The sequence below is a fragment of the Wasmannia auropunctata genome, unplaced genomic scaffold (assembly GCF_000956235.1).
Source record: "Wasmannia auropunctata unplaced genomic scaffold, wasmannia.A_1.0 LD335285.1, whole genome shotgun sequence".
Taxonomy (NCBI): Eukaryota; Metazoa; Arthropoda; class Insecta; order Hymenoptera; family Formicidae; genus Wasmannia; species Wasmannia auropunctata.
Window position 1 is genome coordinate 9,932 of NW_012027605.1, and position 24,235 is coordinate 34,166.

Genomic DNA, 24,235 nt, shown 5'->3' on the forward strand with positions numbered 1-24,235 from the left:
AATTAATAAATTCAATGTGTGAATCGAATAAAACGTTTTATTAGTAACAATTATTCGTAGAAGTGATCCCTAAAGAAAATTTCTGATGTAATTGCTTATAAATTGTCTGCACATATATATGTATGTATATACGTTCCTATCGTCTTGCATTTCATTGGATCCAACCCAAAACAAAAGTTGCGCGGCGATACCTGCGCGAAGACTCAGTTTTTTGCTGAGTGGACCTACTGGTTATACTGTGGCCACGCTGCTTGTTGCGGACTCACTCTTACCGATGGGTATGTACATTACTAACATGAAAATCTTTAAACCCGTTTTTCTCACGAAAACTTGAGAGGTGCATATCCTTTTAGCACGAATTAGTGGGAAAGATAAACTATTATATATATAAAATTTAGCCAAATCGGAGGGGACCATGTCTGGTGTTTCCCTTGTTAGAAAATTGCTGGTGTACATAGAACAAGGGCGAAGATATTTTTATCTTTAAAAAGTATTTGCGAAATAAAATGTTGCTTTAATATAAGATATTAATCTTTATTAATTAAACAGTTTAAAATTATTTCTTTAAAATAAAATTTAAAAAAGAATAGAAACGTCATTTTTAAAGATTTTTCAATATCAATGACACCGCAATTTGTCGTCAAATAATGCTACGCAAAGCTTGTTTAGTTTTTGACAATTTATTGATAAACAATGCAAAACTTACTTTGCTTTTGTCGCCAATTTGCTGTTTAGTTATGTACGCTTTGCTAACAAAATATAAGTTTGTTGCTGACACAGATGGCACCGGATTTGTCACTATCTTTGAGCGGGTTTGATAGCAACTTGGCGACAATTTGCTTTCAATTTGCTTACTGAGGATTGATGACTATCTTCACCCAATTACCAATCTATAGAATTTAAATACTAATGAAATAAATATGTGTCGTTATTAATTTTCCGTATTTGTAGTAAAATATTGCACACTTATAGAGTATTTTCTTATTTGTGCAAAAATATTTATAAATAAAATGAAAAAAAAAATTCTCTTTAATTTTTACTAATAATTATAAAAGATATAATTTGAGATGATGTTCATAAGTTACCACTAATACTCACTTACAACTGTATGTGATCGGGAAATATGACATTCCTCTCTTTAGCTTTATCGTAATAAAGTAGCATGTTAGCGATCTAGGTATTCTATAGAAATATTTTATAGAAATTTGTAGTAGTAATCTCTAATGAAAGAGGAACTTATGTCACAAGATTCATAATCAAAGTTTGGAAGTAGATACGATTTATAGCCAACTTATAGCCGTCTGCTACACTCATTCCATTTCTGTTATTAATGGTCAATAATTGTAAGTGTTTGCGTAGCATTGATGAACTTCAAATGCAATGTTAAAAAGTTTCTTAAAGTTGTTTTATGATAATCAGATTATTTTTCTGAAATTTTGTCCGCTATATATTGGATCCATAATTTTGAATTTTTGATTTCAAATTCAAATAAAGTATTCAATTACACCAATTGTCATAAAAATAAAGAAGTAGTTTACAAAATAAAAGAAAGAATCATTAAAGTGGTTGCCCATCCATATATATTAATATTTTGATATGCAAGTTGACTAGAGAAATTAAATTGCATTGCAAAAAACCAAATATTATTATGGTTTTAATTTAAAAAATTATCGATGATACTTATACTTTATAATAAAATAAGAAATATGCTACAAAAGATTTGATGCACATATTATATTTTCTTCTTAAACTGAAAAATATTTAAAACATTTTTTTCAAAAATATTTTTAATATACAATGTATTTATAGAGAAGCTCGCACTTTTCTCCCAGCTTTGTATATATATTTTGTTTCGAATACGAAAAATATAACAGTTTAAGTAAAAAAAACATCTGGGATATTTTTGTGATGTAACTTGTAACGCCATGCAAAGGGTAAAACTAAAGCGCTATCATATCGATAAAAAGCACCTTGCTTCATGACTATTACTGTATCGTTAAAAATGGCATTCAACCGAATGCCTGGACCAGGCTACTCGGCATGTCTGCGCGTCGGTAGAGCCACATGACACGCAGGTCCACAGACTTTTGGCAGCGTTCCTCTTTTTCGCCTTGCCTCTCCCGCTTTTCCATAATGAACGTGAAGAGCGCAGACTCGGCTCGCACATCTCGTTTCTTGTCGTGCGAAGGTGTGTATACAGAACCGTCGCTCGGAGGCCTTCAGTATGACATTAAACGTTCAATTCCGCGGATGGGCTATTGCGTCGCTTCGACCGCACGGAACACCCACGCTCTCGAAGCACTTTTGAAACGGCCGCTCTTCCTTTAGCCCAGTCGAAAGCTCGATTACGCCATTGCTGTTCTTATTCTCGTTTTCGATCGTGTATCACTTGTATCGCTTTTAATCTTCTTTTTTAATTCGATGATTTATTAAAAGTTGTGCTGAATTATTTGCGCGATTCAAATGAAATAAGTGTGGATATGTGAATTTATAGGGAAACCATGGGAAATAGATTCCTGGAAAGTTTAATAACAACATTGGTGATTAAATTTTCGATTACTAAAGATTTTTACAAGAAAAAAAAGAAATTTACTTACTAAAAGCTTATTGAATATTTATCTCAGATTAATATTTATCTTCTGAAATGTTCATCAAAATATTTAAATATTTTTTAATTCTATTTAAATATTTCTGAACGATGAACATGATAAACATAATCTTTTTTTTTTTTCTAATTATTACAACCATTAATGTTTTTATTTAACCGTTAATAGAGCTATAGATTTTTATTCTTTATGTATTGCAACTGATTTTAAGATAGATTTAACTATATACATTTAGCATAGTTAAAAATAAATTAAAAATTTCATTAAAACAAAGTGATATTTATTTATATTAAATATATATATATATATAACAATTTTTTTTTAAATTTTCTAAAAGTTACATTTTCTTATATCAAATTTAGAAGATATATAATTTAAGCGTTTCCGATGATTCACTTTGTATACCGTTTGCTAAAACGCTTATATATAGGTATATATACTGCTTGCTGAAATTAAGAGTTTGATGATTTAAACGAGTAAAATTTTCGGTAATACTTGCGATTATCATTATTATGTTAATTAAAGATTTGATATTATTCTGATTACACTTAATTAAGTGCATAATGCCCCTTATGGGACACCAGGTTTTTTTTTGCATTTTTCCACATTTACATATTTCATAATTGGTTTCTGTAACATATTTAATATCTTTATATTTTTTTCTTGAATGACATTAATTATAATTTTGCATTAATAATAATTATAAGCAAAATATCAGTCAAAATTAGTACTTTTAAACAAAATTGATAATGAAAAAGACATGCCTTGAAAGTCTTTACATTAATCTTTTCAAGATTAGCAATCAAATCTACATTAAAAATTTTGAAAAATTACTTATGTTTAGCTGAAATCTTATATCAGCGATGTATATTTGAGACTTCTTGTTACTTCTTTATTGTGATACTAGACTAAAAGCAAAACTTTTTGTTTCTAAAAAGTAGCAAAGATTTCTTTGATATTGGATCCGCTATTTTAAATTTTTTAATTTTGATTGCAGATTTGAAACTAAAATCTAAAAACTTAATAAAATTTTTGTTATGCATAGGCCATTGTTAAATTTCGATATTTATTTCGAATTTCTTAGATTCATAATTAGTGAAAACTTTCAAAAACTTTTAATAAGATTTAGCAAAATATGTTTAAAAAAATTGGTACAACGAAGGGTTAATACAGAAATAATAAATTTGGATAGGTGAAAAAATTGTAAAATTGCGAAGCACTTCTATCTTTTTTCATCATTTTGAACTTGCATTTCTACATGTCATTGCTTAAAGATCAACAATATGTTTCAAACAAAATTTTGCAAATTGCATTGCATGAATGTATATAATACGTATAAAACACTTTTACATTGAAAAAAATTAATTTTTTTATACAGAATAAAACTTTTGATGATTTTTATAAATTGAAATTCTGCAAACAAAATATATCACTTACTATTTTTACCAATTGAAATAACATTCACAAACAAAACAGTATTTCTATAAGCATTTCTGAGAAACAAAAAGTTAATTTTTTTTCTAACGCAAATAACTTTTTTAATTATTCGCGATCTTGTTTAACATATATTTCGCAAGATATCTTGATTCGATTATTTTGTTTAAATTAATGATTAAAAAAACTTAAATGTAAGAATATTTTTAGTTGAAAGTCGTAAGTCGAAGACTGCAGAGCTTTCCATTTTTATATTAGGAAATCAATTAAGAGAATAAAATTCAATGCTCACGCTTCCTTTAATATCGAAATCTGGGAAAAGATTGGAAGTAGGTAGTTATTGCTTTTCAAATATTTAGCAATTCCGATGCTAAGGAAGTATTACATCGATAAACAGCGTATCGATGGTACATATTTCGGAATACTTTGAATTCGTAAGAATCGTAAAAGAAAGCCGTATTACGCATAGTTATTTATACAGTGCAGTGGCCAGAGAACTCGTAATAGGTTTTGTAGATGTAGCTTATTTCATCGGAGATGTAGCCGACGAGTAAGTTTTCTCGGAAGTTTGCTAAGCGGCATTCGTTATTGTATCTCGAACAGTTCAAAATAATTAAAAAAAAAAACACATAATTATATTTGAAACAAAGTCATCCAAAAATCTACTAACCTTCAATAATATGAATAATACTAAAAAATAATGTATTTCATGCTTGAGTGCGCGAATTTTGGATAATTTTATTGGCTCAACTTTAAACTTTTTTAAAAAATGAGTTTTGGCATTGTGGAAAGTAATACACGCGCGCGCGGGTGTGTATGTGTGTATGCGTACGTACTTGTGCACGCGTGTACATACAAAGTTAAAATTATATTTATTTAAAAAATTCGTGCGCGTGCGCGCGCGCGTGTGTGTGTGTGTGTGTGTGTGTGTGTGTGTAGATAAAATAAATATACATGATTATAATTTGAATGACTAGATATCATAACACAAAAAAATTGTGTATTACAATATTCAAGTTATTGTGACTCAACATGCTTCGTACAGACGTGTTTCAATATAAAAATTTGTCAGTTTCCTAATTCTGAAGTTAAACACTGCTTTTTTTATTTATTGTAGTTATATAAATCACATGTTTCGTATATAAATATTTTTGCTCAGTTTAAATGTGTTTGGTGAATAATATTGTACAATAAAAAAGAAAAAATATAAATGGAAAGAAAATTGTAAGATCTTTTTTAAACTTAATTTTTGTAAATATTTTACAACTTTTATTACAAATTAATATAAATATAATCAGATGAGCTTATATGTTAATTGTAAAATTATGTGATTGTATAAAAATAAAACAAAAACTTAATAAATTTTATATATATTTATAACACAGATGTTGTTATTTAATTATAACACAGATTAATTCTTGAAGCATTAGTAAATTAGGAAATGTAAATAAAGCAAAATTTATCAAAATAGAAAAAAACAATGAATTTGAACGCAAAATAAAATGATTGTTAGCCATAGCAATCACAATTTCAGAGATTGAAGGCTTTTCTTTGTGACTAATGGAATATAGTTATACGTAATATATGAAAAAAATATAAGGTCAATATGAATAACATTTGTTTACAAAAAATTTTTATTATTTTCAATCAGACAAGTTTTTTTATAGATTTTTGGATACTGAAACAATATGCATAATAAATATGCACAAAATAATTGAAGTTTGATGTGTTAAAAATGACTTTATTGTGATCAAAATATTGCAAATATTACAATAAACCATTTTTAACGTTTTAATATTTTAGTTTTCAGTTATTTATTTCGGAAATCTGACATGTTGGTGAAATTTGGCTTCCGTCGTTTTCTAGTACTAAAAATCTTTAAGAATTATTTTGCTTGATTCAAAATAATTTTTGGTTGTAAACTAGTATAATCAAAGAATCTAAAAGTTTAAATCACGATTGCTAAAAATATGGTAACTTTTGCAAGAGTCAATAATATGATAAACTTAGAAAAAAATGATTCTTTAACACTTATCTATTTTAAAGAATCAATAAGAGGTTGAAAGAAAAGAGACGAATTTTTTTATCAGGTCTGTCTAATATGTGTACACGTTACTAAACCTAATGATGTCAGAGCACGGATATGTCTTGGCTTTTATTTCCGAAGCGATCGATACCTTCGAATCAATATGACTGTATAGGATGTTCCTCACTAAGCGCACTTTCTTTGAATCGCGAATTCTTTGATTCTGTAACATAAAATTCATTTATTGAGAAATTGCTTGAACATATATTTTTTATTTAGTCACACGTTACAATTTGCATGTTTGCATTTCATACGTACTTGTGCACTGCCAAAGTTCAGATTACATAAAGTTTAAGAATGTTCCAGTGTAACACTATTTAAATGTCTCATCTATTACTTACATAATATTTTTTTTAATTTGAAATTAAATAGGTAAATTTACTATTTATGATTAACATAGCATTATTTAAAAAAAATAGAGTCTTTAAAAAATGTAGCTCATAAAGCTTTTTTTTTCAAAATTGAACTGTGGACTATCTTAAAAGATGGATGGAGTTTTACGAATATATAAACTTATAGTTAGAGTTTAGAAAAAAATAAACTTATAATTAGATTACATAGCTTAGTCATAAACGTGATTAAATACAAGCTATTTTGATAAAAAGAGTGTCTAATTCTCCTTAGTGCTTTTCTTCTAAAGAATTTTATTAAAAATATTTATTGTGGAAATTATTATTATATAATTTTATATAATTTTATTTATTGTAAAGCAATGACTAAAAAAATAAAAAATAATAAAAAATTAAATTATATTATAGAATAATGGAAAGCTCTGTAAAATTCGAGAATATAAAGAAAATAATCTGAGAATTAAATTGAATTAAAATAAATCAATATTAAATACAAGGATGAGAAGTATCGCGTTACTCGTACACCGTTGTAAGTAATGATAATGTTATCTTCAATAGCAAGTAAAAGTAATACATTATTAATGTGTTATTCGTTACATAACGATTAAAGTTACGAGTTATATTTTATAATGAATAATAAGTAACAATTTTTTCGAAAAGTGATTATCCCAAACCTTTTCGGCGTTATCGTTACTGTCATGAAAAATTGTCGTTATTGATATAAATTGATGTTATAAATAATGATAATGGTAACCTTACTTCTACTCCTGATTATACTAAAGTAAAACTATTATACTAAACTGAAATTATTAATTAAAAGTAAAATTAAAATTAGAATAGAATTATTGATTAAAAATTTTAACAATGCAAGATAATCTTGATTTTTTTATTTGATTTATTTAATTATTTGCGTACTATTGTTATTAAAATCAAACAGAATGACTAATTACTGATAAATATTTTCGCACTTGAAGAGGAAAAAGAGCTTATTTACAAATTTATTTCTGTATGAGTATATTTATTTATAAGAAAAGAAAACACACGCGCGTCTACAATAACTCATTTTTTAAAAACCCATTTTTTTCGCAAAAAATGTTATTTTTTAAAAGAATTCTAAATAAAAGTTGCATAGCTTCAAGGAAAGCGAGAAGATAAGATAATTATTAATTTGACCTTGAATAATCTTTATGAAGTTTATTTTTAATTTTTAAATAATTTATTTTTTATTGATTTTTATTCTTGTAATCAATATCAAGATATTTTCGAACCACTGATTGTAAACTGTTTCAATGGAAACTTCCTAAGTTAGGGGAGACTGGGGACAAAAAGTAACAGGGTACAGTTGTAACATCGTGAATATTTTTAAAACTATAATAGGTATATGTATATGGTGGTGAGGCAAAAATCATTAGACCGACATTGGTTTGTTAGTTCTTTGTCGGTCCACACGAAACGTGCACGTGTGCAGGAGCAAAAAATACTTTCTTCATTCGTCAAGTAAGTTTTATTATGTGCACAAAATTTAAAATATTTTTGTTTTTTAAGTGAAGTGAAGTTATAACGTATTATCTAAAAAGGTTTTAGTGAGTTTTAGTTTATGTTAATGATTTACATATTTTAATTGATTTTCTTCTATATATTTATTTTGAAACTTTATTTCGAATTATAAAATATCATTAGAGGACGATTGTAACATCGATGCCTGGAGACGATTGTAGCGTTACAATTGTCTCTGGATTTGCTTGGTTTTATTTAAGTGTTTTTTTCACAATGTTATTTGAATTTATTAGAAAGAAAGAGAGCTTTTTTATTAGATTTTGCCTTTTTTATTTTATTATAGTTAATTTTATTAAATACATATTTCATATATCCATATAACATTAACATATATGATTATAAATAATTGTATTGCATAAAATTTAATAAATAGCTAAGTGTTTACCTATAAATAATATAATACAATCGTCTCTCTCTACTGTTACAACCGTCCCTGGGACTGAAGATAGTTGTAACAGTATTCCTCATAGTGTTTAAAGAGTAATAACTTTTTTTCTAGTTACATTACAAGATTGAACACAAGAAAATTTGGTATTTAAATAAATTTTACAAAAATATAGGTTTTTTACATGTAAATATTATAATTTAACTGTTGTAAGACTTTAAATTCAAAATGTTACTTTTGTCCCCGCTCTCCCCTACTTAAAGTGTTTTCAATAATTTAATTTAAAATTTACAGAGATAAATCTCTGTGAATTTTTATTTTTTTGCTATGATACGCTCTTTTTCTTACATACACACAAAGAGAGGAAAAGAGAAAGAGCAACAGTTGTTATTAAAATTTACGGAGATGATAAATCTCTGTGAGTTTTTTATTTTTTGCTATGATACATATTTAGGGTGGTGCATTCATCGTCACTATTTAAAATATCTCCGTTGTTTTTGATGATATGAAAAAATGTCAGAAGGAAACATTATTTGTTTGAAATAGATAAATATTGTAATAAGCAAAAAAAATTTTTTTTTTCAAGATATGTGTTTTGAGATATCAAGATCATTGTTTAAAAAAATACAATTATATAATTTTTTTTTCATAATGATTTTTCTAAATTCTCTCCGTATGAAAGTATTAGAATTATCAAACAATACTCAAACAGCACAGATCTCTTGAGTATGTTCATAGAACATTCTAAGGATGTACAAATGTTCTTAGAACGTCCTATGGACATTTTATGAATATCGTGTGCTGTCTGGGTATAGTTTACAATTAAGATATTTTATAATTTTATTCTGATATATTTTCTCGTAAATTAATTTTTTGGTATCATACTTTAGTATTTTTAAAGCGTTTGTGGGCATGTAGGGCGGACTAAATTGAAATGAAAAGTCTTCTACCATTTCGCAATTATCTCAACAGCTTACGAGATATTAATTACTAAAGATCACCGAATAAGCGCAGCTTCCCGCCAAATGCAATCGCGTGATGAGATGCAACCGCCCAGCTCGACGTTGCTAGGCAACGGAAGAACAGCGGTCGTATCTCGTCGTGCGATTGCATTTAGCCGTGGCTGCGCTCAGCCGCGCTTATTTGACGATCTTTAGTAATTATAATAATTTCTCGTAAACTATTGAGAAAATTACAAAATGGTAGAGGACTTTTCGACTCAATTTAGTCCGCCTACCTGCTCACGAGCGCTTTATCATTTATTGTTAGTAGTGGACACTGTATATGAAACCAAAATTCTTTTCCTCCCCCTTCTCCGTATCAATTTTAGTAACATTTTTCGGGATTAATCATAACATAATTCAACATATTGAGCTTATGTAAAGAAATACATTTGCCGAAAAATAATTTATCTTAAAGAATCCGTATTAATTACATGAAAAATTGAATTCCACTGAAATGAAGTGGTTTTTATGTATTAATGTAGCTTATATATAATATAGTGGACAAAAAATGTTATATACATAAGGCCTAATAATGGATAGTTCTTAAACTATAACTACGTAGGTCAAAGGTGTAGAATTTATGCTCTGTACACCCAACAAAACTTTAATATATTTTGGAAATTCTTCGAAGTGTGTCTCATCCAATTTCATCATTCTTCAATTAATTTAAAAGAGAATAGTATTGATTTAAAAAATGATTATTTTAATGTTCCTACTCTTGACACCACTCGCGCGCGCACTCACACTTATACACACAAAGAATGTCTAAGTGCAGGATCCTTTTTTAAAAAGAAGAAAAATATTTTATATATTCAACGAAAGAAAAAAAATATTTTATATATTCAACATTTCCTTGAAAGGTCTCTCTATTGGGAATTAACAATTTAGGCCGAAATGCCAATGTACTATTACACAACCTTTGATATTGAACCAGCGACCTTTAAAGTCTCTATTTCATTTCGCGCGTGAATGTACACCTGTCAATTTAACGTTTTTGGTATTGTATATGTGAAGCTTGCCAAAGTGTAACGATACAGACCTATAAAAAAGCTGAGAGTATCAGTTGTGTGGAAATAATGCAAATTTCCTCTCGTCGTGCGACGTGACTGAATCCTCCAAACAGTTAAGAGAAGATATAAAGAAATGAGGCAGCGTAGCTCGCAACGTGTCCGTCGTCAGTCCGCGTCTGACGACGGGAGCTCCGTCGATCTGTCGGTGCTAGAGCTGGCTTCGCGTTCGGATCAGTTGGCCGATGCTATTTTGAAGAAATATTCTGATGCTGACGAAAACGTCACCGAAGTGCATACTGCGTCGAACGACAATGCCGCGCATGAATATCTGCATTGCCTTAATGAGCTACGTACGAGATCCGAAAGGTACTTTTTACAGTAGGGGAGATTAGGTTTAGTTGTTTTTCAATTATATATATATATTTCTTGTTATGTTGTATAATTAATTAAATTAATCTTTGAATTAAACAGAAAGAGAGAGAGAGAGAGAGAGAGAGAGAGAGAGAAAAGTTGATAATTTTTCATTCTATGATAGATACATTAAATGATAGTTTATCATATAAATGCAATGCTCTAATCAAGGCTTGCGGTAGATCGATTAACGAAGGAAAATTTTCACTACTCGAAAATTCAAAGAATTATGAAACTTTGACAATACAAGGGGGATGTCTGGATATATTAAGTTGTTTTTTATTGCCCAAATTTATCCGCGGAAGGAGTGAAATTAACCTTTTAAAGTTAATCCATTTTTTACTTTTGCTTTATATTGTTTACAAATTTATCAACAAAAGGAAGATAGAAAATGTTATATAGAGAAAATTTATTTTCTTTATCACGAGTTATTGATTAGAAAATTTATTCACTGTTTAAAGAATTATAGAAAATGTATAAACAAAAACATAAAGAATATATTTTCAATATTCTCATATTTTCTCAATATAACTTGTTTATAATACCATAATAATATATTAATATGTGTTTTACTTAACTTCATTTATTTATACTAAATGATATAAAATTACATATACACATAAATATACATGAATAAACTTGTAAATGTCATATAAATTATGTGCGTTAAGAAAGTATGAATATATAAAAATACAAAAATATATTTTTTTAATACTGTTCTAAAGAATTTTGTTCTATTTACTTTTGTTGATGATTAATAAAAACAAAATAAAAATAGGCTAATTTTTATTGAACTTTTGGGTTAATTTGATCCGTTTAAGATAAATTTAAGTAGCAGAAAAATATTTTATTTACATATCAGGATATGTTTTAGATGGATTATCAAAAATTCATAATTTTTAAAATTTTTAAAAGTTGAAAGATTTTTTTCTTCTTTGTATTAACAATGTATTTCTATAATTACTTTTTTATTGATTTAAATTTTTCTGTATAGCTATAAAAGAAAGAAAATTAGTAAAATATATGATTTTCGAAAAGAACAATTTATATATATTTTCTTTCATTTTGTTTTTCACTCTTAAGTCTTTTTAGTATGTGCAAATTGTGTGTTTATAATAATATTAAAAAATGACTTCAATATCTTTATTATTAAATTGAATATAATAAAAAATCGCGTTGTCATTACTATATTTATACAATGCTAACAATATTTTTCAAGTATAAAATAGCAATTTTTTCTTTGTGTTAACAAAAAATATGGAATAATTACAAACCCTCCTACAAAAATCAATTTTATAGACGAGATAGGTTGTTAGAATTATTGGATTGAACGGAAAGTTTGTTCCGTTTTTTGTTAAGAGATGGCATTACTATAAATGTATATTCGACAAATTTATTATATATCATTTCATTCTAATTGTCTTAATCTAATCGTTCGACATCTGATATTCCGATACGTATTTAAAAAAAAATAAGTTTTTGAAGATTGGTTTTGAGTGTTTGATATTAGAAGATGAATAATAATAATGTGCATTTTTGGCATATTATGCTTTTTTACTTTAAAAAGGCAAGAATGCGATCTAAATTAAAAAAAAAAAAGATTTGTGTCGTGTACGCATGGAGAGGATGCCGTAAATGAACGAAAGTAGTTTGCCAAGTTCCGTATCGGAAATTTTGATCTCGATGGTGCACCACTTAGGACGGGCAGTTTCATCGTCATCACCGAAGTTGATGAGGATAAAATCTAGACATTAATTAAAAATAACTCGGGTTTTCAACTCAAGTGATTGCAGAGATTTTCAAAATATCGCAAATGGCTGTTGCCGAATATTTACACTCGCTTATTATGTAATAGTTACGCATAGTTATGTAAATCTGCTCGATCTGTATAATTTGTTGGAAAAAAATTGATGGAACGAATTTCTGTATACAATTTACTGTACAAACGGAATAAAAATGATTCACTTTTAAAACTAATTACTGGGCATGAAAAACGGATTGTTTATAACAATATAGTGCGACAGAGATCATGAGACAGACAAAAGTGGCTATTATCAATTTTGAAAATAAAACGTGAAGAAGATAATACTTTATATCTACTGAGATTGGAAGAAAATTTTGCGATCTTACGAGCTTTTACTAAAGAACCAAACGATTGATTCGGATGTGTACTGTTGAATCGATTGAAAACAAGCAATTGACAAGAAACGTCCGGAGTTAATTAAGGGTGTTGTCTTTCATCATGATAAGATCGCAAGATCGCATGTCTCTTTAGTCATTCGTCAGAAATTGGTGCAACTTGGCTAGGATATTCTGTCTTACCCGCTCGTATTTATCAAAATTTGATCTCTCCGATTTATCCCTTCCTTAACAGCGAGAACTTTTCCGAAAGCTTGCAAAAATCACTTGGATCAGTTTTTCAATCATATAACTGAGAAGTTTTACATGAATAAAATCATGAAAGCTACTTAAAAGATGGCAAAAAGTATCGAAAACAACGGTAAATACTTGAATGAATAACGTTACATCTAAATAAAAAATATTGTCTTTCAATTTGATTGAAAAAAACGAAACGAACTTTCTGTTCAAGCCAATTTATATCTATAATATATAATAATTATAGATACAATATACAAATGAACAAAGAACAATAAAAGAAAACTAGAAAACTCTCTTCTAGAATTATCTAAAACAGTTATTAAGATTTTCAAATATTTAAAATTTACATATATATGGTGTTTTACTTAATGTAATCTTTTAAAACATTTTTTTTTTGATGATGTAAGAAAACTAAATAAGAAAAGAATTATTTAATGTGAAAACAAAATGTTATAGTCAATAAAATTTTATAATCCAAATTATAATTTTTGAGATTTGCCAGTTATCAATATTTAAAAAATATATAAATTCAGATGAAATTAATAACAAATTAAGTAATTTATAAAATATTTTGTATTTCTCGATCTCGATATATTCTAATATTTTATTAAATATTTAGTTTTTAATGTTCTCATTTTTTGATACTTTTATTCGCGATGATAAATGGATACAGTCAATGATTTTCTATTAAAATCATTTAATATTTCTGTATAAATATAATACGTCTAGAATGATATTTGTTATTGCAATTATGTATTCTTTTTATGTTAATTGCTTTAGTTCGTACCTATTAGTTGTTACTTTATGAAATTTCAAAATAAATTTGAAAGTAATATAATTTATAATGTAACGAACACAAATTTCTTTCTAGAAACAAAACAATTAATATAATATTGTTTTATTCTACTTTCGACAAAAAGTGGTAAATATTAAATACTTATTATTAGAAGAATGTATCATATAGTCCAACATTGATTATTATATAAATCATTAACATTTAAAAAGAAATAAAATAAAGTTCATCTCTTTTGAGGAACATATAAAGTATTTAAATTAATTGAAATGTTTCTACAATTGGATCTAAAAAAATGTGCTAAAAAAAGATGAAAAATAAGATTATAAATTATTGAAAGATTGCATTAATTTAAATAGTTAAATAAAAGATACACGTTCTCTAAATGTAAAAAAAATTAAAATCAATATTATTCTATTATTAATATTGTGTATTTTGTATTTTATTGATGTGAAAAAGTTTTTAATAAAAAAAATAATATTATTAATATTGTGAGAGAAAAAAGATTCTAATTATTTTTGTATCCAAATGCAAACCTAAATTCTTTAATTTTTCAAAAGGTTTTCTAAAAAAAAAAAACAATAAGGAAATGAACAAAGAAACCTAATTCCCCTAATCTAATCATGAATTGTTATAGCTCTTTTTCAAAGAATATATTTTATATATATATAAGATTGCGCATCAAATGATATCGAATATTTCGACTAGATATATTATAGTTAGTAAGTAGTAAAATACATAAATTGCTAACGATTGACTATAGAGTCGGTTCCAGTGACTGCGAGCCTTCTGGAACATTTCCCGGGAACTCGGCAGGCAGTTCATCGAATAGCAGCCTCTCGACGAGGAGTCTGGATAGTCCTAGTACTAGTTTGGAGCAGGTTCACCCATCTTCATCGGCGGCAAACGCGTCAACTTCATGGGACAGCGATGTCGATGTTGAGGCTGATCCGCCAGATTGGAGTCAAGCTGTTACCGAAGACGTTCTCGCACAGCTTAGCAACTCTGAGAAAAAAAGACAGGATGTTATTAACGGTAAATAATCAACTTGCTGCAATTCATAAGAAATATTGATACTACAGAAAAGTATATAAATCGATAAACTGGTTTAATTTATACTTTTATAATAGGAAATTAAGGAGTAAGTTATAACTGGGAAGTTTGAGCCCAATGAATTGAGAATAGAATGATTTATATATGTGCATTTTAAAAAATTGTATTTACTATTTATATTTTTCGAATACTGTGTTTGTATTATTTTCATTCTCAAATAATAATAGATCATTACTTTTATCTTTTCAATGCTACATTTGTGTATATGTACTTCATGAAAATCTATCAAAATCTTTCTGTTTTTTTTTTTTTTTTCAGAATTGTTTCACACCGAACGCTCTCACGTTCGTGCATTGAAAGTACTTTCACACGTCTTCCACAAACCTTTGTTGGAATCTCAAGTGCTGCCATTAGATCAGATTCAATTGCTTTTCTCTAATTTGGATGAAATGTTGATGATACATTCGCACTTTAATCAAGCGATGAAACGAAAGAAAAAAGAGAATCCGTGCGTAAGTGACGTAGGTGAACTTTTGCTAGAGATGTTTGACGGTGAAGCTGGCGAGATCTTCGAAAAGGCTGCATCGACTTACTGCGCTAAGCAGCAAGTTGCTCTGGACGCTCTGCGCGATCGTCGACGTAAGGATTCCAAATTAAATGCCTTCCTGAACGAGGTGGAGGCAAATCCATTGTGCCGCCGACTTCAGTTGAAAGATCACATACTTACCGGCATGCTGCGACTCACAAAGTACCCGTTGCTCTTTGAAAATCTCGCTAAATACACACCGGACAATAATGAAAAAGAGAAAGCCGCCATATTGCGTAGCCTCGAACGTAGTAAAGAGATCCTGAGTCGCGTGAATCAGGCGGTGAAGGAGGCCGAAGATCATCAACGACTCACAGAGATTCAACGAACGATCGATCGATCAGCCTTTGATAAGTTTGATCATCCGACCGTGCAAGAATTCAAGAACCTTGATATCACAAAGCGCAAGTTGATCTATGAAGGGCCGCTGCAGTGGCGGCGTACTGAGCCGAATAGATCGATGCCGAATAGATCGGTGCCGAAACCGGTCGATCTGCATGTAGTGCTGCTTGACGATACGATCTTGTTTCTGCATCGGCAAGACGATAAGTATTTGCTTAAGTTTATCAATACAACGAACCAGGCGGGCAATTCTGTGCTAAGTCCGATTGTCAAGTTGTCCACTGTATTGGTGCGTCACAATGCCGCTGAGAAAGATTCCCTCTATCTTGTCAACACCTCGGAGAATGGTGCGCAGATGTACAATCTAGTGGCACCGTCTTCGGCAGAGCGAAAACTTTGGTGCAAACACATCTCCGAAGCTGTGGAGGCCTACAAAACACGTGATCGTCAAGGCAGAAGACCATTGCCATCCACTACACTGGCGGAAGAACCAACGCACGCGATGGAAGATATATCGCCTTCTGGAATGGAAGCGGACGGCATAACCGTTGAGAAAGATCAGTTGCAGGATCGAGAATCAAAGAATGGACAAAATACTGCCGGCATACAAGAGCATGATGAGGAGATGCCGCAAACCACTACCACAGGAACTTCTACAACCGAACATACGCAACAGCGAATACAATCGACTGAGTCGTCAACGACAGGTTGTATTTATATTTATTAAATAGATTATAGAAAATTTGTGATAAATAGATGCAATAACTTATAATCAAATTTCCCTAAAAATTTTTAGACATCTATATTCTTAACTTTCTAATTTTTTGCACTTTTAAGACTTCCCCTGCGCTGCTCCCTCATTACTTCGCATTTGTTGCATAATTACATATTTATATTATAAATGTAAAAAGTATAAGTATAAACATTCGTAAGAAGGCCAAACATATCGTATTTACGGAAGGACTTAGTCTAGAAAGTAATTTTCAAAATAAATTTCATGATTCATTAAAGGCTTTCAAAAATTCATACATATATTGTTAAAATATAAATAAATATGTATTTTTAAAACTTTCTATTTTTATATTCAATAGCTTTTCTTTAAAAAAAAAATCATAAAATTTAATCTTGAAAATTGCTTTCTAGGACAGACTATCCTTAAACATAGAAGATATAATAATATTTTGAGCTCTTATAGCTTTTTCTTTTTTTACATGTGAAAAAAGCAAACGGCCAATACTTTATAACGATATATAATATAACATTGCATTACATATGTTCTGCACAAGCTACACTCATTAAAAAAGCGATTTTATACACAGTGCCCTATGTAATTTTGTTTTTTTCTACTTAGTGGATACGTTCAATTTATAATGGATATTTCTTACATTTATAGATCATACATTACAGAGTGATTAAAAGATGCACACTATGCGTATTCTAAGTTTATTTGTCAATAAGGCGACTAACGTAAAGATTTTCGGTAAATATTTACCTTTACACAGTCAGCTTCAAATGACTTTCGACTGATTTTGATGTTGACTTTGATCTTCAAGGAGGTCATTTTAAGGTTAATTCCCGTGGCTTATGATTCAAAAAGTTATTAACAATTAAATAAAATTGACAGCATAAAGATGTGTTTAACTCCACATTTTGAATTTTACTTAATAGAAATATTACATTTGTATATTTGCATAATTCAGTGAAGCTTAAATCGTGAAGGAATAAAACATATACAATTATGGATCTTCATACTATAAACAGGAGACAGTAGGATGAACCTTGCTTTGTGTAAAATGTATGCATGGACGTAGTGGGTTTTGCCTTTCCTACGGAGGATTTCCACCACCGAAAACCAGATAAACAAGTTTGAATTGGAATCTTCTTCGCGTGAAATATTGTTAACCCATTGTTAACCCGGAATATCGCTTCGTATGAATTTATAACTTTTCATGCGAAAGGAGATGCCACATGAGTTTACAAGTTTCCATGCAAAGCTGGTTTCAATTAATCCATATTCGTGTATCTAGTTTTTCGGTAATGGAGTCCCTTTATAAAGGGGACGGAATCCTGTGTCATGCATATACTTTGTATATTTAAGTGAATGCTTGCGCGGTTAACTTATTATTTTATTAATAATTTTTTTAATAAACAATGAGCGACGGGAAAAGTCAATGATTATGACCTCCTTGAAAATTAATATCAAGGTCAGTCGGAAGTCATTTGCGGTTGACTATGTAAAGATATATTTATCAAAAATATACTATTTTTTGCATATTTTGAAGTATATAAAATAAATTTAGATATTCAAATTTTAAATTAAGTTGGATATACATATAATATCTTAGAATCTGAGGCAGATGATTAGAAGCGGATGAGCAAGAAAGTTTTTCTTGTTCATTATAAGGATATTATAAAGATAATATTCAATTTTATTTTTTGTGATATTCCTAATACTCCTTTATTTTTTATGATATTTCTAATATTCCTCTAATTTTATTCCCTAATATCCACAAAAATAATCAAAACTTAAGGCGATTCTGGATTACCGATATTTACAGTCACGTAATTTTCTTTGAATTGGCTTAACAAAATTGCAAAATTCTTGTATATATTGAAAGTAACACATATTAATGAAGGGTGGCATCAGAATGCATAAAAGGGTGACATCAGAATGCATAAAAATTAAATATTTTATTAAACATTGTTTATATTTGCACTAATCGGGTGCAAAATGCAGTCAATTCATGACAACATTTGATTAATATGAAAATTCTACAGTTTATATGCGCAAACCGAAAGTATGTCACTGTGCGGACAACACGAAAGAACAACACTGAATTGTTAGAACTAGGATAAAAGCCTATAAAATAAGATGTTCACTTGAGAAGATTTTATGCACATGTGCACGCAAAATATAGATGCAGAATGGTGAGCAACGCATAAATTGCGTCTAGTAGTAAGTGCCAGATTTTACAAGAGATGACGCTTCAATAAGTTAGATAAGGACAATGACATGTTTAAGTGAGATAGAAGATATTGTAAGTTCATTTAGAGATATCAATGAAATTGAACAGACTGTTTTATCGACTTTATACAAATTTGGCCAAACTCATAGAACATATATGTATAAATGGAAGAGGAATGCCCATAAGATGAACAGTTCAGAGCAGAGGTCCACGTCCGATATAGCTCTCTCTTGCGAGTGCTTTTTCGAAAGTGCACATGTGCACGGCCAAACCCGCCAAACGACGCGCATGTGCACTTTTGAAAAAGCACTCGTAAGAGAAAGAGCAAGAGAGAGAGGTATATGATTTCCTTTTACACTTCCATCGAACGCTTTTTGATTCTCCATTCCCCTTCCATTTATACATGTTCTAAGGCCGAACTTCTAGCATCGCCTTAATTAAAAACTCTTAAATAAAATAAGAAAACATTAAAACTGCATAATTTATAAATCATTTATAAATTAAACTATCTACTTTTTGAACTATAAGATTTGAAAGTTACAGGCTGCGTTCCATAATTACGCTTTTGGCACTTACAACGTTCACGGAATTATTTTATCCTTGTTATTAATCAAATGTTAAACAAGGATAAATCATACTCATATAAACGTTATAAGCGTATAAACGTTAAAATGTAACGCAGCCACAATATTGCTGATATTAGTATTATTCTGCAAGGTGTCCAATTGAAGTGAATTTACATGTCCAATTGAGTGAATTTACATGTCGTGTGTGTGTGTGTGTATGTGTGTGCATTATGTTACAGTAAAAATAAGGACCTCATAATTTGTTACTCTTATAGCATTTTTTTAACTTCATAATACAGCGGTATTATAATTTTCAAGTTTTATAATTCGAAAAATATTTAAAGCACAGATGTTTATAAAAAAATAATATTGAATAAATTAATGTTCTGATATTAAAATATAGAAATATAAAAACATTTTTAACGTTGTCAATTTTTTTTTGTTATATAGGTATGGTAGAGCCTCTACGAATGGTTACATGTACTCAGCTCTCATTGATAGATCCATTGGAAGTTCATGTGGAAGTACCACCGGTACATGTTGCAGAACCGGTTCTGACGCCAATAGGTACGAACTTGTTTCTTCAATAATTTTAAAATATTTAGAATTTATTTCCTTCAGTATACATAAACGCCAGAAAAGGAAGTTTATTTAGTTTACAAATGATTTACTAATCCATGCATCCATCCATACTTTTTCCACTAACATTGCTTCCTATTCTGAACCTACCTTTTCTTATAAAATTTATCGTATTCTCTTCGCTCTTAGCTTCTTTACCTTTATACATTTTATCTCTGCATTTGTACTCTACATTCGTCTATCTTTATACATTTGTTTATCCTTACACTTTTATACATTATATACAATATTATACCTATCTTTATACATTCGTATAATTATTTTTCTGTTAACTTCTAATCGTGCCTCCTTGTTTAATTCTATATTCAATACTTTCACAGCCTAATTCCTTCACCGCCTCATCCTTTTATCAAAATCTCGCTTGTTTCAATTTTTGTTTCTGCAATAATTTTAACTTATTTTATTATAATTTATCTTTTTATTTTATCTTAAAGACTATTCTTAAAGACTATTAATGTTATTCACATTCTATGTGAAGCTTTTATATACCTTTGATAATATTATTGCAAAAATTATTGTAACATATTAAACAAATGAGATTTATGCACATTTATTATATTCTCAAATAAAAAGCTAACAGATCTAACAAAATGCAAAGTTATAATAGTAAGTTGTTATAATAATAAAAAGTTATAATAATACTGACATGACTAAACAAATTTATTTATTCGAAACATTTTTTTTATTTCTTATTGTTTCGATTACATTCACTTAAAAATCAAGTAAGTTAAACTTATTGTTAGTAAAAATCAATTTTTTTCAAAGTGTTTTTATTCTTAAAACTATTTATTAGTTGAACAAAAAATTGTTATTAACTGCGTTTATTCAATATTTATGCAAAGATCTAGATTTTTTAAATTGTTAAACTTTTTTTTTCTTACAAGGAAACCTCGCGAAGTGTTAAATTTTGATTTTAACGAAACTTTTTACACATGTAGGTTATCTAAATAGATGAATTTAGAAAATAGCAGTTGGTGCCCAAAAACGATTTAAAGGGGTGAAACCACCCCTTACATGTAAATTAATTTTTACTATTTTTTTGTTATATCTCGAAAACTATTCAAGATATCAAAAAATGTTTTATACAAAAGTTGTACAGTAAAATCATCTCTTGTCATAGCAATCATTAAAAAAAATATTAGGTGTACAACTTTGCTTCCGCTGTTTTCCTATAGATGGGTTTAGCGGGAAGTGGTGGCCGAAATAAATAGATCATAGATGTCATACAATAAACTTGGGCATCTGTCAACATAACTCCATAGAAACATTAGTCGATTTGTGTCTGCATCATAAAGTTATTCTCGATTGAAAATGTCAGTTTACGAGCCAAATTTTCGTCATTTGCGGGAGCTTTTAATTTTCTGCTTCAATATGAAGAAATCTGCGGCTGAGGCTCATCGAATGCTTTCAAATACTTATGGTGAGGCCGCTATTAGTGAAAGAACGTGTCGTGAGTGGTTTCAACGCTTCAAGAACGATGATTTTGACGTTGAAGACCGGCATAGCGGTGGAAGAGAGAAGGTTTTCGAAGATGCAGAATTGGTGGCATTACTTGATCAAGACTCATGTTAAAATCAAGAAGAATTGGCACAATCATTGGGAGTGACTCAACAAGCCATTTCAAAACGCTTCAAAGCCATGGGAATGATTCAGAAGCAAGGAAATTGGGTGCCGTATGAGTTGAAGCTAGAGAGCCTCACAGGGAGAGAGTGGCAAACTTGTCACGTGACCCGGTGTTTTCCGATTGGTTGAGGTAATCTAGTCATAAAGTAGCTATATATATATACATATATATATGGATCGAAAATATAAATTAGAGGGTAGAGCGATCTATAGATGCAGCCGTCACGTCACGTTGCAACAATCAGGTCTTCGTAAGTGATACATTATTAACTTTGGAAGTATGTATTTCTTCATAAAATCCAAAATTGATAAAAAAATGGATTGATGCATGTGGAGTTCCCGATTGGAAGCCGATAAAATCGGCTGTATTGTGTGAGGTTAGTACTGAAGCGTATATACAAATTTTTATGCTATAGTTTACTATGAGACACATTTTTCTCTAATGTACTTGTGCCTTAATCCATTTTTTTCCAATTTTGGATCTTGGGTAAACTTTGTCATGCAATAACCTTTGTTATTCGAGTTGGTGCATCTTGGAGCACAGCAACTGCTGGGCATTTTAAAAATGTTCAAAATACAGAAGTCTGAAATGTAAATTCGTAGTTTAATTTTATATATACATTTTATGAAGAAATATATACTTCCAAAGTTAATAATGTATCACTTACGGAGACCTGATTGTTGCAACGTGACGTGACGGCTGCATCTGTAAATCGCTCTAACCTCTAATCTATACTTTCGATCCTTATATATATGTATATATATAGCTACCTTATGGAACTAGATTACTTCAACCAATCAGAAAACACCGGGTCACGTGACAAGTTTGCCACTCTCTCCCTGTGAGGCTCTCTAGTTGAAGCCGAGAGATGTTGAACGGCGTTTGTTTGCTTGTGAACAGCTGCTTGAAAGGCAAAGACGGAAGGGATTTCTGCATCGCATTGTGACTGGGGACGAAAAATGGGTTCATTACGCCCAATTAACCCCAAGCACAGATAATCAGGGGGAGGAATCATGAGGAATTAAACCTCTCGCAAATGACGAGAATTTGGCTCGTAAACTGACATTTTCAATCGAGAATAACTTTATGATGCAGACACAAATCGATTAATGCTTCTATGGGGTTATGTTGACAGATGCCTAAGTTAATTGTATGACGTCTATGATCTATTTATTTCGATCACCACTTACCGCTAAAGCCATCTATAGGAAAACGGCGGAAGCAAAGTTGTATACCTAATATATTTATACAATTTGTATAACAACAAAACAAATTTTTATATAATAACGAAATAAACCATGAATATTTGAAATTTTTCAGAATGTCTGAGGCGTAAGGATGAAATAATTAAACAAGCTTTACTTGAAAAGCAACTACTGATGGCGGATATATTAAATATTCCTAAAGAAGATTTTGAACATGTAGCAGACATAGCATCTGAACCATCTGTGGAAAAAGAACCTGTTGAGCTCATACTTGCTGCTATTAATCAAAGTATTTATTATTAGTATTAAGAAGCAAATTTAGTTTTAGTTATTAACAAAGTTTATTATATTATATATTTATATGATAAATTCAATTTTACTATTGTCGGAAGTAGAAATATTATATTTATTATTATATGGACATCTTTTACATTTATTGTTTGTATACTTTAGACAGAAATATATAAATGATAAATTTAACAGATTTAAAAACAAAATATTTGTGATCCGTAATAATATGGAAAATATAAAATTCTCGTGAAATCTTTTTCTATTTGAAAAAATTAGAGTATTTGGTATTAGAGAGAAATTTCAGTTCAAAATTTTCTTTTTAAAAAGTTTATTTTTATTTGGAAAAGTATTTTTAACATAACATTGCTATATAATTTTTTAATTTTTGGATAAATTATATCTTGATTTTCATACTTAAATTTTATTTTATTTGAAATATTTTTCTTCAGTATATAAAGGTTAATACTTTTTACTATTCTAATCATATTTTTTTAAAATGAATATTTTATTAATGTAGGATGTATTTTATGAAACAATAATTTAATAGAGGTCTATGAGCCGAAGCTAGGATGTTTTTACGCTTCAATATATAACAATTAACCATTAATAATGAATATAAGAATACAAACATTTCGATCTCTATAGGGTCATTATCAATGTTTAAAGAAGTGCTTTGAGAAAAATGTTACACATAAATTAATTTGAATAACCTTAAAATAATACGTAAACCGATAAAAATACTCACGCGCAGTGCGTGTGTACAGAAGTTTTGTCCAAAGTGATAAAAATGCATTGGTTTTGCATTTTTATCGGTTTACGTATTATTATAATTTAAATTAATTTATATTGTTACGCTCGCGCTCACTGTTCCACTCGCGCCTGCGGCAAAGACGGAGACACTCGCGAGCTCGCGCGGAGAAGAATAACACACTCGTTTATAAATCAACT

At 29.3% G+C, this 24,235-nt stretch overlaps 1 protein-coding gene across 3 annotated transcripts in view; it reads left to right on the top strand.

The window, feature by feature from the left end:
• Window positions 1-24,235, top strand: part of LOC105457316 (rho guanine nucleotide exchange factor 12-like) — a 39,953-nt gene that overhangs the window by 8,829 nt on the left and 6,889 nt on the right. The window contains exons 2-6 of one of the 3 annotated variants that reach the window (XM_011701921.1): window positions 10,546-10,798; window positions 14,779-15,050; window positions 15,387-16,703; window positions 19,979-20,095; window positions 23,112-23,285. In XM_011701921.1, coding sequence (XP_011700223.1) covers window positions 10,566-10,798; window positions 14,779-15,050; window positions 15,387-16,703; window positions 19,979-20,095; window positions 23,112-23,285 — 2,113 coding nt within the window. In that variant the 5' untranslated portion in view covers window positions 10,546-10,565. Of the gene's footprint in view, window positions 1-10,545; window positions 10,799-14,778; window positions 15,051-15,386; window positions 16,704-19,978; window positions 20,096-23,111; window positions 23,286-24,235 lie in introns of those variants that run through there. The other 2 variants (XM_011701922.1, XM_011701923.1) reach the window with 2 other exon arrangements.